Source organism: Camelus bactrianus, chromosome 13 (genome assembly GCF_048773025.1).
Source record: "Camelus bactrianus isolate YW-2024 breed Bactrian camel chromosome 13, ASM4877302v1, whole genome shotgun sequence".
Classification (NCBI taxonomy): Eukaryota; Metazoa; Chordata; class Mammalia; order Artiodactyla; family Camelidae; genus Camelus; species Camelus bactrianus.
The window spans coordinates 46,321,211-46,341,339 of NC_133551.1; the positions used below are offsets into that span (position 1 = coordinate 46,321,211).

The following is a 20,129-nucleotide window of genomic DNA, read 5'->3' on the forward strand; positions in this document are numbered from 1 at the left end:
ACAGGGCTCTTCTGGGAATAAGGGTTTGCACGCTGGCGCGTGGACTCCTCCGTGCTTTCTCTTCACTCCCTCAGTGCCTTTTGCGGGTCAGCACTACAGTAGTTACACAGGCAGAACTTTATCCTCGTCTTCAGGGTTCATCTCTCTTAGTAACTCAGAGGACTTTCTGGGGTTCTCAGCTATATTGCAGGTAATAGTTATTTTTCTTTTATTTTAGAGTTTGAATGATGTCTTTTGCAAAAAAGTAATAAGGGTAAGAGTTTAATAAAGGGCCTCATTTTAGCCCTCTTAATTTGATCTTATATGGAATTATAACTAGAACTGTAAGATTTGTTTTAAAAGATTAAGGTTTCAAAAAATAATGAAGTATATGTTTTTGTTTTTTCTCCTATAGGAAATCCAGATGAAGAGGACTGCAATTGAAGCTTTTAATGAAACAATTAAAATATTTGAAGAGCAGTGTCACACACAAGAACAACATAGCAAAGAATATATTGAGCGATTTCGGAGAGAAGGGAATGAAAAGGAAATTGAACGGTAAATCTACCTAATACCTCCAAGTGCATCAGTAAGACAAGACGTCTTTTCTTCTCCAGTGATCTCTGTCATGTCTGCTTTTACCCCGCCTCAAACTGCTGTATGGAATTACTTGCTGTTCACACTTAAAGCACCAAACTGACCCTCCTCACTTGTGCATTCTTTCTCCATCCTTAACTGTTGACCCCTGCTCATCTTTTGGGACTCAGCTGTAGATGTGACTTTTTCTCGAAAAATCTTCTCTGATTCCCTGGAGTAGTTTAGAAGCTTTTTGTCCCTACCTTCATAGTATCTGGTCCTGATCCCTCTTGTGACATTTACTGAGGGTCACACCCATGAAGTGCAAGCTTGTTGAGAGTAAGAATGCTGGCTTATTTTCCCTGATAGTTCCAGCACATATTATGGTGCCTGAGAGCACATAGTGCTCATGGAATAGTTGTTGAACTGAAAACCAACAACAGCAGTCTGAGAATAAATTGAAGGCAGAACAAGAGCATAGGCAGGAAGACTAGCCTGCTTGTTGCAGGTGACTGACTGCATCTTTGTGGTCATCAGGTTAAAAGATGGTAAAGGCCTGAACCAGAGCAATGGCAGGAAAGGAGACGGAGTTAACAGAAATGCTGAAGACTTGATGCCTGACAAGATATGGCAGGTGTGGGAGAAGCCAAAGATTATTCGTAGATTTCTGAAATGAGTGACTAAGCGATGGTATTATTCCCCAAAATGGGAAGTACATGAGGGGAGTTTGGAGTTGGTCCCAGTAAGTGTGAGGCTCCTGTGAGAACCCAGATAGACTTATCTGAGGGGCAGGCAGCTGGTTGTTTGGAACTCAGGGTACAGACAGGATCTGGGAAGCACATGTGTGTAGGTGATGGTAGATACTAAGGATGAGATTACATTGCACAGAGAGTGCGAGAGTGAGAAGCATGAGAAGTATTGGATCTCACAACTAAAGAGCCTTTATCAAAGCAAATTTAGTGAGGTATTAGAAGACTGAGCCAAATAACAGTGGGCTGAGAAGTAAAAAAAAGTACATAATAAAAATGAATCATATGTGTATGGAAAGCAAAATTATTTCTCATATTAGCACCAAAGTATTAGTGTACTTCTGTGTGCATAAGAATAGGATTAAGTGTAGTATAAGCAGTATGGCTTAAGGGTTAACCATTTACTAGCTGTGTGTCCTTGGGTGAGTTACTTAACTGGGCCTGTTTCTTCCTCCATAAAACTATGGATAAAACCTTGTTGAAGTGCTGTGAGAATGAAGTAATACACACACACACATTCATGGTACAGAAAGGCATGTGTTTGTATCTTGACATATGAAATCAATAAATGACAATTATTAATAGTGAAGAAATAGAAAAGAACTTGTAGTTTAGTTGCAAAAGGAGGTAAAGTAGCATGATGAAATTTTAATAGTAATATAAAAACTATATATTATTGAGTGACAAATGAGTAATGTGGACACTTGTTGCCTTGGGGTTCAGAACACAGCAAAACTTGGTGTGCTGGGGAAGTTAGGGTCATCATCTCCTGAGGGCTTACCAAGATGTCCCACACATTGTTTATTCCTTTTACATGTGTTACCACATTTAATTCACACAGTAACCCAGCTTTACTTGTTCAGTCATGGCTGAATCCAGGGCCCAAACAAGATCACCAGGATTCTCCTCATTCTCTGTCTTTTGTCTCAGTTTTTCTCTGTGTTGGTTTTGTCCTCAGGCAGGCTTTTCCTGTGAGGTAGTGGTACTAACTGCTGGGAGTGCTAGAATCACATGTTCATAATTTACCAATCCCAGTGGAAAGAGAGAATCTGTTTGCAATATTTCTAGCAAGAGTCCTAGAACTGACCCTCACTGGGTCAGTTTGGGTATTATTCCCATTCTTGAACAAGTTCCTGTGGCCTAAGGTAGGGATAGGAGGGAACGGAATGCTCTTACTGGCCAGCGTAGGCTGTGTATGTCTGTGATGGGGGCAGGACCCTCACCTGCAGGGAGCGTCAGGGTGCAGTACCAGGAGACTGGGAGTGGGTGTGCGCTGGGCAAAAACAACAGGTGTCCGCCACACTTAAGGAATTAGGACTATGTTCACACTAGAGAACGCTTCTGCTTGGTTCCTATGTTAGCCTTAATATGTCACATATTTTCACAGAATTATGATGAATTATGACAAATTGAAATCACGTCTGGGTGAGATTCATGATAGCAAAATGCGTCTAGAGCAGGATTTGAAGAAACAAGCTTTGGACAACCGGGAAATAGATAAAAAAATGAACAGTATCAAACCTGACCTGATCCAGCTGCGCAAGATCCGAGATCAGCACCTCGTGTGAGTGTTCTGGGCCTGTGTGGGAGGGAACCACCACCACCAATTTGTGCTGGCACCAGAGACGCTAGAGGTAGAAGAAGAGATTTGTAATTGAGAACTGGCCAATAAGATTGTAAGAGTTTAGGGAAGCAGTCTTGTTAGCTGCAGGGGTACCAGAGTCCACCTGAAGTCAAGTGTGGGGCCAATCAGAAGGTAGGACTGTAATCATATAGATGAACAAAGTGATAGAGCTTAAAAAGTACAGGTTAATGTTTGCCTAAAACACAAAACCTAGAATCTTTGCTACAGAGAAGCATAGAAACAGAAATTACCCCTCATGGGCACAGGCAAGGACACTGAGAATGGGGCCTACAAATAAGTACAGAGAACAAGCCATTAGAAGGGTTTTTATATTTAAGAAATAAAATCCTCCACTTAAGTAACAGGAATGTGTCTATAGCAGGTATGAAAGGTGGCATACTGAGGAGTGATGGAAAACTATGTGATTTGGCTAGATATAATGATATATATAATATATATTACAAATAGATTGAAAAATATATTATCAGAACAAGATGTGTGGATTCGATTTTTAAAAGGCTGGATGACTGCTTCATAGAAGGAGAGAATCCACAAGAAAGGAAAATATATTAGGTTTAGTTCTAGTGATGAATGGATGAAATATGTTTATGCCTGACTTTCATGCATGTAACACACTTAATTCAAACTCCTGGCAGGAGGAGACAGAGTGAAGACTTTGACGGGATTTTCCATAGACTTCAGGGTTTCTTTGTGTGAGAAAGGAGGAAGGGATAAAGTAGAAGCTATGGGGTTGAAACAGTGACTGTTGTCAGTAAAGGAATTTAAGGTACAGTTTTGGGGCAAACAATTATAACTACACTATGCTGAGTAGTTTTTAGTAATCCTCTTCTCTAGAGATCTTTCAGTTTGCTATTGTGGCCAAAAAAAGTCAAGCAAGTACACAAAGCATACAGAAGAGCTTTGGAAACAAGGGAAGGAGGTGCCCTTGTCTAAAAGCAGGGTGTGTCTGCTCTTGGAATGCTTACGTGGTTCTGGTCACATAATGAAGCTGAAGAAAGGCCCCAGGAGGCTATACCACGGACCAAAGGAGTGAATGGAAGTACTCCTTTGCCTTGGGAAGCAATGAGATATTAAGAAACATATCATCCCAAGGTGCATGACTAAGTGGCAAACCAGACCTTGAAAGTTCTTTAACAAGTTATGTGAGCTAAATAGAAGAGAGGTTAGGTAACATCATGGATGGTAAGCCATGACCTGCTCGTATCCTGCCAGGATGTTTAGGGAGACACAGAAAACCGTTACCTCTTTTGGAAGGGTTGCTTCAGGGAGGATTGTCCAGTGTCCAGCGTCCGTGCTTTGGTGTTTCTAACAAAGACAGCGCTAGGACTGGTGGGCTTAGTCTGCTCTAATGCTGAAACTGTACAGTCGGTCCTGAAGGACAGAGGTTGTAAAATGTGTGCTATGTATGAACATTGCTGTATGATACAGCATATGAGCCCTCTTTGGTCCTGTTTTGGACTTGGAATTGGTTGGAATTCTGCAGCACCAAACTGGAGATTGTCATTAGTTCCATCAAGCCCCCTTTGCTTGTAGATGTTCCCCTGACTTCTCACCGCAGAGCCCGTAAGGATTTTTTGAGATTCTCTTCTGAGATCCCAATGTACTATTTTCTAGAATATCCTTAAATGCTTAGAGAATTTCATTTCTTAAATATAAAACCCCTTAAAATTCCTTTTCAAAAAAGGAATTTGGTTGTTCATTTGCAGTTCTTTTTCATCAGGAGTAGTGTTCATGATTACCCTTTTGGTTACAGATTCCCCAGTACATATTACTCAAAACTCATCATTAATACCCCTACCGTTTACTTTTATTGGTATTCATAAACCTAAATTTATAAGTTCAAAATAAAGAATAACTTGCCATAATAATATAGGGGTATTAATAATGAGTTTTGAGTAATATGTACTGGGAAATTTGTAAGCAAAGGGTTCTGTAGAGCGTGGTGTGTTCTGTTTTTTAAAACAACTTTATTGAGAGACAGTTTACATCCCATCACAATTCACCTATTTAAAGTGTATAATTCAGTATTTTTCAGTATATTCATAGATATATGTAACCATCAACATAGTCAATTTTGGAACATTGTCATCACCTTAAAAAGCAACCATGTACCCTTTTACCTGTCATCCCCCATCACCCTATTCCCTCCAGCCCTAAGCAGCCACTATTCTATTTTCTGTATTTATGGGTTTGCCTCTTCTGAACGTTTCATGTACATGGAATCATATGATATGCAATCTTTTAGGAGTAGCTTTTTTCACTCAGCATGTTTTCAAGGGTCATCCATGTATAGCCATATATCAGTACCTTATTCCTTTTTATGGCCAAATAATATTCCATTGTATGGATATACACTACATATTGTTTAACTCTCCATCAATTGATGGGCAGTTAGGTTGTTTCTGAATTTTGGATATTGTGAATAAGGCTGCTCTGAACGTTCATGTATAAGTTTTTGTATGGCCATAGATTTTCAGTTCTCCTGAGTATGTCAAGGAGTAGAATTGTTGCAGGGTCATGTGGTAACTCTGTTTAACTGTGGAACTGCCAGACTTTTACACAGTGGCTGCCCTATTTTACTTTTCCATCAGTGATGGTCTGGGTTTTTAGAGTAGTTAATCACTCTGTAATTTATCTCTTACAACTTTACATTTTTCACAGTGAATTTTTTATTCAAAATGTCTTAGATTATCTCAATTTTATATAGGGAGTGTGAAGTTCTGTCCGTAAAACTTAATGCAAGACAAGTTGTAATCCTCTTTTTCTTTAAATTAAAATTAATTTATTCCCAGTTCCCACCTGCCTGGTTATAAAGGAAATATTTTATCTCGGTTTTAACTAAGACTTTCCTACCTTCTGTGAGCACACGCTTGCGCGCGCGTGCACACACACTCACAGATCGTATAAGAATGTCATCCTGATGTAGTGCCAGGAACTAGTCTGTGGGGAGTACAGGTTTCTTGTCCCTCATCACTGCCATCATTGGGTGCTTCCTCTACCCCTAATCACTGGGTCCTGCCATCTGGTTAAATACCACTGTTCCATAAAATTCAGAGGTGCTCTTCAAAGTCATCTCCTTACTGGCTCCCGATGGACTCTGCTTCTTAAAACTTTGCCTTCCATCCAGGGTGCCTTGTGCTTGGGAACCCTTTTCTGTCACCCCACCTAATTCTTTAGCCATGCTTTAGGGAAGCATAAATTCTCTTTCAGGACTGCCTCAGCTTCAAAGTGTTATTTTCTTATCCCTCTCTCTCAGGGACTGCCCAGTGTAATTCTTATTCTTGGACTGAAACACAAACTTTTTTTCTTTTGGAGGGGAGTAGTTGGGTTGAAGGACACCATATATACATATTTTCCCCTCCTACATGCTGAGGTGGGGACTAGGTAAGGATATGCTAACACCAGCTAATTTTTTTCTCATATTTTTCTTAAGATAACTTTAATAAAGCTACAGGAGTAGTAGGTTTCCTATTTTTTAGAAGAGAATACTGAAGCATAAAGGAAGGCTGGTCAAGACCACACAATTTGTGTGTGACTGCAGCATGACTTAGTCTGGCCTGACTAATATGCTCTGAATTATTGCCATCCTAGAGTAGTCTGAGGTAGTGTGCCTTGGGAGTCCATCCATAGCCATGCCCTAAAATGTTATTATCAATGATTGGATGATCTTTAACAGCTGATCATTTTAGGATGACAAAAAGCTAGGAGGAGCAGCTGATAAGATAGATGATAAAATATCCAGGTCCAGAAAGATCCCAGGAGACTGAAACTGTGATCCAAACTGAATATCATAAAACTTAATTTGAATAAATGTTATCTTACAGCTCCAAAAAGTCAACTTTCCAAACGCAGAATTGGAGAGGCAGGATGGGGCAGCAGTGTGTATGAGGAATTCTGAAGGACATTACCATGTCAATAAATGTTAAGTGAAGGTACACATTGTGACTACAAAAGTTAGTTTAATCTTACATTAAAACATGTCCTAAATAAGCCACTAAAAGTCCTATTCTCTTATTCTGGCCAAACACTCCTTGAGTATAGAAGCCATCTTCTTTACCTGAGGATAATAGGTCCTGGAAAAAAGTCCACTTAAAGTTCATCCATTTCAAAGGATGGAATTTTCCATTTGCCCACACAATTTCTACTCTTCATCTTTTCCCCACCCTGCTCTGTGGCGAAGAAAATGAATCTATTTGCACTCTGACTTCTAATTAGTTGTGGCTATTTGGAGGCACTGGCAGGAGATGAGAGGGCAGAAGGGTGAAGTAAGAGTATTTGTTTTCCGGCTTCCTCCCTGGATGATGACTGTGAGGTGGCTGTGTCCCGTTCTCCACCAACGGTGGCACTCTCCATGTAGTACTCTCTGAGTTCAGGTCGCTGCTCTCTCCAGCTGACTGATTCCTCAATCCTAGGAGAGGTTATGGCTTCCCACTATTGCTAGACCCAGGGTATTGTATCATCCCTTGAGAGTTTCTCCAAAACCTCTCCAGACCTTTGTAAACAGTCAGCTCTCCTCAACTACCAGTTTGACTGTGCCTTCTGCTTCTAGCCAAGACCCTGACTGATAGAAATTAAGTAAAATGTCATAGTATGTAGTAAACAAAAAGACAGTTTGATTAGGGATTTTATTTTGAAAAATGAAACTGAACATAAGGAAAATAATTGTATCTTTTATGCACTGAATTTATGTTGTAACTTCAACTTTGTAACTTTTCTAGAATGAAATTAAAAAAAAAAAAAGACCACACAATTAGTAACAGAAGGAGAACTGGATGTTAGGTCTTTGATGCTTTGTTCAGGTTTTTCCCATAGAAGCTACTTCCATATGATCTAGGCATTACTCAATAGTAGTAAGTTAAATATGAATTAACATACTCACTAAAATTACTTGAGCGTTTTAAAAATTATTTTTAAAAGCCAGCCAGTTCCTAGCATTGCTATTAGATGTTTAAGGACTCAGAACTCTATAGTGGTAGATGAAGTTGCCTGTGTCAGAAGGCAGAGGCCATCGGAGATAAAGGGTGAACCAAAACATTCTTCTCTTTCTCCTGGCTTTCCCCGGGTGTCCCCACATCCCTTGTGGCAGGAGGGGAAGCTCAGTGTAAAGAGGTTAGTGGCTAAAAGAAAACGGGGACTTGAGAGAAAATGTGGTTGCAGTTTGTTTATTTTTCACCCAGTGTGCTTGTCTCTTTATTTAATAAAGGAAAGATCAGTTCTTCAAGGAGAGAAAATTTTGAATGATAAGAACGTTTAGATGAGGGTGTCTGGATATTTTGCTAAGAGAAGTGATGGTGTAGGAGGGGGTTTGTTATTAAATGAATTCTATCAAGATTGTATGTTAGCTGTTTTCCAGTTTCTGTAAACATAAAAATGAAATCCAGGTTAACTGAAGAACATGTCTTACTGAGAAAGGCTGTGTAACCTGTCTAGAAGAACAGACAGAAATTAGGTGTAATGCCAAGTTATCTAGTGTACTTTTGGGTCAGAGAGAAACAATGTGACCTTGGAGTTGACCCTGAAGATTTTGTTAAAAGCACTCACCTACAAATATTTACTGACTACTTTCTGACTGACAGTAGATACTGACTGTTGAGTATCTACTATGTGCTGGCACTGATTCTAGCATTCGGAATAGCCAGGAACAGGACAGATGCCTTTCTTTAAAGCAGCTTATGTTTTAGTGGGGGTGGCAAATATAAACAAGTGAAAATATAAAACAATGAATTTTGTGCAAGTGCTGGGAAGATGATAAATTAAGGTAAAGTACAGACAGTGTGACTGGTGGACTGCCTAAGCAGGGAGAGTTAGGGTAGCCCTCCCTGAGGAGGTGCTGTTTCTGATGAGATCTGAACCTATCAAGAGCCTGGTTGGCAGACAGTGATGAGAGTTTTTATAACTTCACTCAAGTTTCAGACCATCGTCCATCTCAGTGGAACTAAATGTAATGATTTATATCATTTTACATCTAAATGTTGGTATATTTTAAAATACGATGATTTGCCTGGTGATGAAGTAAGTTTGTATTAATTATACAGGTTGCCACCCTGAATTTCTTGTGGTTTGCTTAGGTACGAAAGTAGACCTTGAAATTCTGTTTTAGAATTTTGAACTCAGTGTAGTAGGCCACAGAGGAGTTGCATCTTCTGGGTGAGTAGAGATTGCAGATGTGACACCATGCTCACCTAACTAATGATTTCAGAAACAAGTGTCCCGTTGTATTTGAGTGCATATGGATGTGTGTGCTTGCAGTGATAGAACTTCCAGAAAAGGACAGTGAAGAGTGCGAGATGCCTGATTTCAGGTAGCTCTGTGTTTCTGCCTTTCTTCAGAAAGCTGAAGGAAAAGTAATGGAGAAACTAGTTTAGGGAAATCTCTGGCCACTCTTGGTGGGACTGTGGAAAATAAGAGGTTCCTGAACTTTGGAAGTTTGGTTAGCTTGGACGGGTCTACTTTGTCCAGGCAGAGTTTGCACGGATAGTGACATTGGTGTCTTCCCTCTGGCAGGTGGCTCAATCACAAAGGAGTGAGGCAGAAGCGTCTAAATGCCTGGCTGGGAATCAAGAATGAAGATGCTGATGAGTAAGTTCTTCTCTATACCTTTCTGTCAGAGGGCTTTGTTCCCAGTATAAGACATGGGCCTTCTTAATACTGCTAAATGTTGGTTCTCTTTGTTACTGGAGGACATTGAATCAAGAACTTTGCATCTCTTTAAATTGAATTGCCTCAGGAGTTACCCAAAGGCACTTGAGCTCAGAGACCTCCTGCACTGGATGAAGCCTGGACACATAATAAGCATTGCTCATTCAGACGTTCATGTGTCAGCTTATTGTATGGGACATGTGAATTCTGTGCGCTCTGCATGATAGCAAATGATGAAGTTGTTAAAAAATATCCAAGTAATTGCATTTTCACTTTGTCATTTTGTAGTTAAGGATTTAGAAGAGAGTTTTATTCATGAATTTACTTTTAGATGTAAGCAACCTGATTCTTAGAATAATGTTTTAACATTTAATTTTTAGGACCTATTTTATCAATGAGGAAGATGAAAACCTGCCCCACTATGATGAGAAAACCTGGTTTGTTGAGGATATCAACCGAGTACAAGCAGAGGACTTGCTTTACGGGAAACCTGATGGTGCATTCTTAATTCGAGAGAGTAGCAAGAAAGGATGTTACGCTTGCTCTGTGGTGTAAGTATTCTCTGGGGCTATGACCTTTTGGAAACTGCCACATTGGTTAATAAGAAATCGACCCTCGTAAAATTCAGATCAAATCAATTGAAGTGCAGTGAAATGAGGACCCATGACTTTCTTAGACCATTAATATTTGTACAAAGAAAACAGTTACTTTAGGAGAAATATCATCTGAAATTATTTGGGGGATTGTAATTTAAATGGTAAGCAGATTAGGCCCTGCATTGTTGCTATTGGATTTCAGGTATCTGTGAAAAGTAATTTGAGGTCTTCAATTGAATCTTAATTCTTTAGTAGTCTCCTGCATGCCTAACTTGGCCTTCATTGTCAGATTAAGGAAGGCTCGATTAGAAGTAGAACTGTTTTTACTTCAGAAGACAAACTATCTCAATTTTGTAAATAGTATTCTGTTGGGGTAGTGGTAGAAGATGTTGGATGTTTTCGGTAAGAAGATCTTATAACTTTGTTTGGAAAAGTCTTATTTTCCTTTTTATTGGAAAGTGAAATTCTGGGGAAAACTAATCATTCCTCAGTCAGCTTTTGCCTAAGTGTTATGTGTATTTCCTTAAAAATGCAACTGTTTTCATTGACAAAGACCATGCTTAGAGTAGAGGTGTAGGAGGATGGTTATGAGAGCAAGCTTAGGTGCCAGATATACTGGATTCAAATCCTGACTCTACTACTCACCAAATGTGTCACCTAGGGTAAGTCACTTAACCTTTCTTTGCCTAGTTTTCTTATCTGTAAAATAAGGTTAATAATAATACTGTCTATTGCATGAGTTAATATATGTAATGTAATAGGCTTTGATCAGCACTGGAACGTGGAACGTGGTAAGTAAGTGTTATCTACTAATATTATGATAATGATGCTACTGATGGGCGTGGCAGGAGGCAAACAAAGATGACAGGATAATTTTGCCCTCAAAGAGGGCAAGTTGGTGAGGTCTGACAAAAGACATGCATATTAACAGAGCGCTCAGTGCTTTACATGGTCGTCTTGTCCTTAGTGGTCTATCTCTGTCATGCTGCAATCAGAGTTTGAACCCAACTTTACCTGGTTTCAAAGCCCATGTTTGTCTATTGCACCATGCTTTCTTCATTTCACAATTAATTATCCAAGGTAAATAGAATCACTGTGACATAGGTATCATTAGTAGGCTGTGTGCATGAAGAGCTAATTCTGATGGAGAAAGAGTGTTGGGAGACTTGGTGGATGAGGTGGCATTTGAGCTGGATTTTGAAAGGATGAGTAGTGGGGTATCTATGGGCAAAAACTGGGGGAGGAGTTGAAAAAGTACATTGGATTACTGTTATCCAAAGATAGAGCTACTTGAAACATTTCATTTCTCTCTGACCTGGGCTCAGATACTCAAGTTATCTGAATGGAAATGGCAGGAGGGAATGGTTCTTGCAGGATTTGAGATCTTTTTTTAAGAACAATAAAAAAGAAAGAAGGCAATAAGCCCGGTTCATTAGTCCCTCACTCTCATCCAGGTCATTGGGTGGCAGCCTGTGGGTTAAGGACTTGGCTGATTGTAGGAGCTGCCCAGCAGCTCAGCTAATTTCTGGGAGACCAAGGAGCAGCTTGAGTATCTTGGGGAGCTGTATTTTTATGTACATATATATGAATGTATGTGTAGTTGGTTTACAATGTTGTGTTAATGTCTAGAGTACAGCATAGTATCTGTTTTCTCCTTCCTTTAGCCACAGACTTTACCAGACTCAAGTCCAAAGCAGTGTGGATTTCCTTTGCCTATGAAAGCCAGCTGCAGTCATATATCATATTGGGGTTCACTTGGAGGATGGTTGAAAGCAAAAGAGCCTGGCATCACAAAGATTGCCACTTGTTTTCTAGTCACTCTAGCTACAAAAAGGCTGCCTACAGTGATTTCCCAATTTACTTAAGACATTTTCTGAAGTATAGATATGAATGAATAAGTTCAGTTTTTTAGGAGACTCTCATAGCAAAATTAAAATGATACGTAGCAGGAAGTCAAGGCATGGAACTCATTTGCTTTTCCATTTTAATTTCTGTTAATGATATCATAAAGAAGCCTCAGAAGAAATTGCTGAAGTCTACAGCCTTTTCTACAGCCAGCAATGCATGTATTCCATTAGGTTAGGGAGTCAGGTAGTGAGCACTGTGATCCTTATTGTTGTTGCCATTTGGGATAAGAAATTTGATTAGGGATAGAACAATTTAGACAAATCAACAAGGAAACAGAAGACTTGAACAACACTATAAAACAGCTATACCTAACAGACATGTCTAGGATACTCCATCTAACAACAGCAGAATACACATTATTTTCAAGTGTACATGAAACATTATCCAGGATAGACCTCAGGTTAGGCCACAAGTCTCAATACATTTAAAAGTGTTGAAATCATATAAAATATGTTCTCTATAACCACAATGTAAAGACATTAGAAATTACAAACAGAAGGAAATTTAGGAAATTCACAAATGTGGACAGTAAACAACACATTCCTAAATAACCAGTGGATCAAAAAAAGAAAACAAGGGAAATTAGAAAATACTTTTAGATGAGTTAAAAAAGTGAAACACAAAATGTCAAAACTTAACGGAATGCAGCTAAAGCAGTGCTAAGAAGGCCATTTATAACTGTAAACATTTATATTAAAAAAGAAGATCTCATATCAATAACCTAATCTTCTTCCACCTTAAGAAATTAGAAAAAGAAGAGCAAACTAAATCCAAGCAGGGAGAAGGAAGGGAACAGTAAATATTAGAACAGAAGTAAATAAAATAGAGATGAGGAAACAGTTGAGAAAATCGATGAAACCAGAATTTGAGATGAACAAAATTGACAGCTTCTGGCTGGACTCATACACACATTCCACACATATGAGAGAGAGAAGACACAAATTGCTAAAATCAGGATGAAAGAGGAGACACTACTTGTAATCCTTATGGAAATAAAAAAAGATAATGAGAGAATACTATAAATAATTACATGCCAACAAGTAAACAACCTAGATGAAATGGACAAATTCCTGGAAGCATGCAAACTACCAAAACCGACTTAAGGGGAACTAGAAAATCTGAATAGAACTATAACAAGTAAAGAAATTGAATTATTAATTTAAAAAACTACCTGCAAAGAAAAGCCCAGGTCCAGTCAGCTTCACTGGTGAATTCTACCAAATATTGTAAAAAGAATTAACACAAGTCCTTCACAAACTCTTCCAAAAAATAGGAGAGAACACTTCCCAATACATTTTATGAGGGTATATTTCTTATGACTGTAGACATAAAAATCTTTTAACAAAACACTAGCAGAGCAACTCCAGCAGCATATAAGAAGGATTTAAACCATGAGTAAGTAGAATTCATCCCAGGAACGCATGAGAAGTAGAATGTTAAAAAATTAATCAATGTAATATACCGTATTAATAGAATTAAGGACAAAAATCAGCTGACAATAATCTACTGGTTATTTCAGTAGATTCACAAAAAGTATTTGACAAAATTGAACACTCTTACATGTTAAAAGACACTGAACAAACTAGGTCTAGGAGGGCATTTCCGGCATTTCCTCAACCTGATAAAGGGTGTCTGTGAAAAACCCACAGCTAATATACTAGGTGGTAAAACATTGAATGCTTTCTCTTAAGATCAGGAAGAAAACAAGGATGTCTGCCCTCACCACTTCTAATCATTGTACAGAAGGTTCTGGCTAGGGCATTTAGGCAAGAAAAAGATATAAAAGGCATCCAGATTGGAAAGGAGGAAGTAAACTATTAGAGCTAGTAAATGAGTTCAGCAAGGTTGCAGGTTAGAAGATTAGGATACAAAAATCAGTTGTATTTCTATGTACTAGCAATAAACAATCTGAAAATGAGATGAAGAACACATGCTATTTATAATAGCATAAAAATGATTTTAAAATTTTAGGTTTAAAATAAAAGAAGTACAAGAGCTACAGTGAAAACTGTGAAATATCACTGAAAGAACTTAAAGAAAACCTAAATAAGTGGAAAGACATTCTGTGTTCATGGATCAAAAGACTTAATGTTAAGATGTTAGCACTTCCCAAATTGATCTACATGTTTGGTGTAATCCCTATCAAAAATTCCAGCTGGCTTTTTACAGAAATTGACAGGATGATCCTAAAATTCATATAAAAATGCAAGGGATCCAGAACAGCTAAAATAATCTTGAAAGAACAGAAAAAAGTTGAAATATACCTCCCAGTGAAAAAACTTCCAAGCAAGCTAGTAATCAAAATTGTGAGGTACTGACATAGATTAAACATGTAGATCAATGAATAGAATTGAGAGCCAAGAAATAAACCTTTACATTTACAGTTAGTTGGTTTTCAGCAAGGGTCTCAAGACCATTCAATGAGGAAAAAAATAGTTATTTTGACACATGGTGCTGGGACAGCTGGTGAGCCACATGCAAAAGAATGAGGTTAGACCCCTACCTCACACCATATATAAAAAATTAACTCAAAATGTATCATAGAACTAACATAAGAGCTAAAAGATAAAATACTTAGAGAAAACATAGGCATAAATCTTTGTGACTTTGGACTAGGCAGCATTCTTTTACACATGAAAAGCACAAATGACAGAATAAAAAATAGATAAATTGGACTTACTTGTCCCAAAGACTTGTCTGCATCAAAGGACACTATAAAAAAAGTGAAAAGGCAACCTCCAGAATGGGAGAAAATATTTGCAATCAAATATCTAAGCTACTAGTGTTTAATACATAAAGAACTCTTAACAATAAAAAGGCAATTTAAAAATGGGCAAAGGATTCAAATAGACATTTGCTTAAAGAAGATATGTAAATGGTCAATAAGCATATGAAAAGATGCTCAACATCATTAGTCATTAGGGAACTCTAAATCAGAACCACAATGAGATACCAGAAGGATGACTATAATCCAAAAAGATGGACAATAGTAAGTGTGGCCAAGAATGTGGAAAAATTGGAATCCTCTAAACACCACTGGCAGGAATTTAAAATGGTGCAGCCACTTCAGAAAACAGTTTGGCAGTTTCTCAAAAAGTTAAACCATTTTACCATATGACTCAGCAGTTCCACACCTAGATACACATCCAAGAGAACTGAAACCATGTGTCCATACAAAAACTTGTTTATAAATATTCAGAGTAGCATTATTCATCATAGCCAAAAACTGGAAACAACCCAAGTGTCCATCAGTTGATGAATGGATAACTAAATTGTGGTATACCCATACAATGGAATATTGTTACTCAGTGGTGAGAAGAAATAAAGTATCAGTACATGCCTCCACACAGAAGAACTTTGAAAATGGTGTGCTAAGTGAAAGAAGCCAGACGGAAAAGATGGATCCTGTATGATTCCATGTGTGTGAAATGCCCAGAATAGACCGTTGAGACAGGAAGTAGGTTAGTTGTTGCCAGGGTCTAGGGGGAGGGACTGTTAACGGGTACCTTGTTTCTTTTTAGAGCGACGAAAATATTCTGGAATTAAATAGTGGTGATTGTTGCACAAGCTTGTGAATGTTCTAAAAACCACTGATTTGTACACTTAAAAACTTTTTTTTTGGTTTGTTCTGCCCCTCTCCAGTGCCTTCTGCCTAATGAAGACCCAGAGCTGAGTGATTAAAACACAGTCATCCATTTTAGCTCCACCAGGTTTTGGTGGGAGATGAAGCATATCCCTGTGACGAGTCTAAAAGTCTGTAAGGGGTGGGGGGACACAGGGGTGGGACATATATGAGCTTTGGTCGCCAGGAGACTTCTGCTTCTCTTTTGCAGAACATGGGGTCCATGCGTCTGCCGCCCTCCACCTTAACCCCTGTGCGTGTGTGTTGTGTTGTTGCAGCGCCGACGGGGAAGTGAAGCACTGTGTGATCTACAGCACTGCTCGCGGCTACGGCTTCGCGGAGCCCTACAACCTGTACGGCTCTCTGAAGGAGCTGGTGCTGCACTACCAGCACACGTCCCTGGTCCAGCACAACGACTCCCTCAACGTCAGGCTGGCCTACCCCGTCCACGCACAGATGCCCTCGCTCTGCAGATAAAGAGGGAGTGGGAAGAGAGGTGGCTCTCTAGCGTCTTTTCTACAGTTTTTATTAGACTATGAGGGCATTCTTTCTACGTAGACTGCTTGTTTTGCACAAGAAGTGATTCTGTGAATGTGAAGTGGAGAGGCCGAGCAGCAGCCGGCCAGGACGGGGCGCCAGGGGCCTGAGGCTCTCTGGGACTCAGCCGGGCCGCTGTGCTGACATAGGGAGCTGGAAGCAGAAGCGGTTTTTTTTGAAAGCCTGTTTCATTGGGGTTTTTGTTTTGTTTAGCCAAGCACCCTCTACAGAACACATTAGGCCTGATGGGGGTGGGGGTTGTGTCTGGAAGCCTCTGAAGAGTCCATGTCCTCTTTCCTGAGAGGTCGTGTTCCTTGGGGAGTGTGGTGGGCCGGGGCTCTGTCGGGAGCTCTGTTTTGATCTGGCAGTCTCTCCTAACGTCCTCCCCAAAAGAAGGCAGATTCGGTTCTGTGGTAGAATGGCATCTGGTAAAAAAGACAACCAAAGGAAAATGGGGAGGCTTGGGACTTCATTTAAAGAATCTTAGTCAGGGGGATTAAAAAACTTTCAACCGAAGGTACTTAATTTCTTAACCAACGTAATTTAGGCATCAGCATCTCAGTAGCTCCTGCCTCTAAAGAAGCATTGTTTAGAAACCAAATTGATCCCAGCAAAACAGTGATTGTTGCCAGACTAAGGTCTGATGGAACAAGGTGGCACTAGTATCTGAATGCTCACTTCTGTACCAAAACTTGAAAATAAAAGGAAATTAGAATGTTAGTTTTAGCAAACACTAAAATTGGTCAGTGTAACTCCTTTTGCCCTGCCCTTGTTTCTCGGAGATAAGGACTAGTGTTCTTTTTGTGGGCTGGTGAGCTTTGAATCATAAAATGAAGTTGGTGCTTGTGTGGTGTTTCCATAGCCTAAAGAATGATCTGTTGTTTGAAACCTTTGTAACTTGTTTGTATGAGTAAAGAAAAGGTGCAATCCAGTGCTTTTAGATGGCTTGATATACCAAATAATGACATAGAACAACATTCTTATATGTGCTTCCCCAAGTTTAAAGGCCCTGCAAAAATAGTCAAGATGGTTTAATTTCCCATCATCTCCTGTCGTTTCTGGGTAGGGCCCAGGGGAGCCGTAGGTGGCTAAGGCTGTAGCTGGAAGGGAGCCAGAGTGTGGCCAGGGACTTCAGTAAATCACAGACCCAGGGGCTCTGGTGTCCAGGGCAGGGGTCACACCGCATTACCCACGTGCTTCCATACAGTGGTTTTTGAAACTTTTGCAAGGAAAGGAAATGATGGCTTGGAGTTTAGACTGTTAGTTGAAGCCATTTGGAAGCTTTTCTCTTTGCCTTTTTTTGTGATCCTGCCATTAAGATGATGTGCACAGACTGTCCTCATGCTCCAGTGGCCCTGATTTTAGGCCAGGAATCTTCTGCTCCATGTAGTTTAAGCCTTCCAGCTGAGTGAAGCTAGGCGAATGGAGTTGGAGGCAGTATCTACTCCTACCTCCGTTATGCCCCACCCCCATCAGTCAACACTCATTTGACAAATAGAGTCCAGCTGCCTCTGAGCCAATCCTAGAACCATAATAGGCTCAGGGTGAGTCAGCTGTTTTGAGCCCAAAGCGGTGCAGTCAGGCATCCTGGCTGAGCTAGAGAAGCCAATAAGGTTTACAGCTGGGAAAGCTCTCGTTTGGGGGATGAAAGAAACACATTTTGCTTTCCCTGAGCACTTATCTTGGTGACAGGGTCTAGAATGGACCATGACATAGAAATAGTTGTAGATTTAAAAAATTGGGGAAAAACCTCCCGAGTTACTAACCCTGAGACTAGGAAGGGACGGGGCATATCTTTGGCTTTTCCTTGGTTACATTGCAGTTTCAGGATTGAGGCAGACAAATGAATCCCCCTCCAGCGTCACTGTTCGTTCCTAAGTCCTTAATTGATATTCAGCCAGCTGGATATCCCTTCCCCAAATTGCCAGGTTGAAATGTTGAACATTTTTCTGAATGATGCCAGACTGATTGCTACTAGGAACACCTGACGGCTTTGCACCTGGTGTTGAACCTGCTTAAGCAGCTAGATGCTCAAGATTGGGTGCGAGGAATCCCTTTTCTGGTACTAAAATTTAGTGTGTTCTGAATGTCTCTTTTAAAATAAGTGAAAATGAGAATGAGGACACACGCCTGTAACGTTGAGCTGGGTGTTGCTGTGGCAAGCAGGCATTGAGGGTGTGGAGGGAAAGAACGAGCACCGTCTGCCATCCGCACTTGGGCTGGCTTGTGGAGAAGGGCTACTCTTAAGTCCTACATTCCTTTACTTTTATGTTTCTTTCCTGTTTTTCATTCTTGAATTTGTTGTTTTGTGGGAACTAAGACCTAGGGATCATTTGAGAAGTTGGAAAGTGTCTTTTCTGACTAGTTGCCCCATGATTTGCTTGATCCTGAGCCAGTGGAAATGGTATGGGGACCAGTCTACTAACCACTTGGAGGGGTATCCTGCAGCTCCTTTACTCCAGTCTTGGCAGTGAGTCTTGGCCTCCTTCGTCAGAATCTAGCTCTGTGTCCTATTCTGTAATCTGGGCCCTGGGATTCTCTCTTGGCATCTTAACTGCAGCCTCACTGAGGCAGGTAAAGGGACAGACCAAGACTAGAGGGGCTCATTGTTTTCCTGGCTAGAGAAGCTGACCACCAACATGGAAGTAGCTTGGAGCTGGGTGGACACCAGTCCTAGGCCTATCTTTTCCAGGTTGAGCTTTCTTCACAGAACAATGCTCTGTCTCCATCTGGCCATAGATGTTAAACCTTGGCCATGGCTCAGGCCTGTATAGGCTAGCTGTGTCCCCACCACTGATTTGGCCAAGGTTGAGGACTTCCCAATAACACCCCTACCCCGTCTCCAAGCCCTGATGAGACCTTCCACTTACTTTGGACCTCATGTGCTTCGAAGAAGCTTTGAGTGCCAATGTGGCGTCTTCCATGGGTCTCCTCTTCTTGCGGCAAGGAACCAGCCTCATGGTCCTCTTCGGCCAAGAACTGCATCTGGAAAATTCCTGGTTTTTCAAGGTGGTTTCTGTTGCCAGTTAAGACTCCACAGTAGGTCTCTGTGAGGCTTCAGTGGCCTCAAAGCAGAGGGTCCAGATGGGGACCTGGCTGGGCCCTCTGCTATCAATTGCTCAGCCTTGCTCTCGCTCTAGCCACTTGTGACAACCTTGTTTCCTTAAAAATTCCAGCATGTGACTTTGGTGCCCTGTTGTTACTCGTGAAAAACCTATTCTTCTGTTGTCTTTGATGTAGTCAAAAAAATTCATGTAGTTACGTAAAATATCTGATTCACAAGGAAGCCAACTATATGTCTTGTGTTGGGACAGTTCATAATGTAGTTCCTAGACTACTTTTGCAAATTGTTCTTGTCACCAGATGTGTTCAGACATTGCTGTGCAGTTGTGGGGGAGGGTGGGGGGAAGGTGAGGGGAAATACTCTTTGGTCTTTTTGTTTTTTACCTTCCCCAAGAGGGGACAGTCTGGCCAACTTGCTCCAGTAATGCAATAAAGACATTGCAATAAAGCACTTTTTTTGTCCTCATGCTTTGGAGGGCTGGGCTGCGGGTCGGGGGTGGGGTGCAGAAGGAAGAGGAGTTGGGTGTTGAAAAGTCCTGAAACTCCCAAAGCACCAAAAGCTCAGTCCTGGGGCTGAATTGGGGCCATTAGAGGCTCTTTTCTGCCCCTGGAGAAGAGGAAGCCAACCCTGTCACGCATGGTGCCAGCATCCTATCCACCAACACACAACACAGGGAGACTCAGAAACGATAACCCTGAGGCAGTTAAATCTGAGAGCTGTTTCCTCCTCACCCCATTCCTATTAGAAAGCTCAGTTTATTGAATCTCATCACATCTGTCTGCCTAGAAATGTGTTTGCACGTTCTGTTGTGGCA

General features: G+C 40.5%; 1 protein-coding gene across 3 annotated transcripts in view; it reads left to right on the top strand.

Annotated features, from left to right (window-relative positions):
• The window catches only part of PIK3R3 (phosphoinositide-3-kinase regulatory subunit 3), an 84,024-nt gene extending 64,900 nt beyond the window's left edge, over nucleotides 1–19,124 (top strand). For all 3 annotated transcript variants that reach the window (XM_010950795.3, XM_045513516.2, XM_010950788.3), the window contains 5 exons: nucleotides 395–537; nucleotides 2,692–2,868; nucleotides 9,454–9,528; nucleotides 9,969–10,139; nucleotides 15,993–19,124. In XM_010950795.3, the coding sequence (XP_010949097.1) occupies nucleotides 395–537; nucleotides 2,692–2,868; nucleotides 9,454–9,528; nucleotides 9,969–10,139; nucleotides 15,993–16,191 (765 nt within the window). In that variant the 3' untranslated portion in view covers nucleotides 16,192–19,124. The remainder of the gene's footprint in view (nucleotides 1–394; nucleotides 538–2,691; nucleotides 2,869–9,453; nucleotides 9,529–9,968; nucleotides 10,140–15,992) is intronic.
• Nucleotides 19,125–20,129: the final 1,005 nt, after the last annotated feature.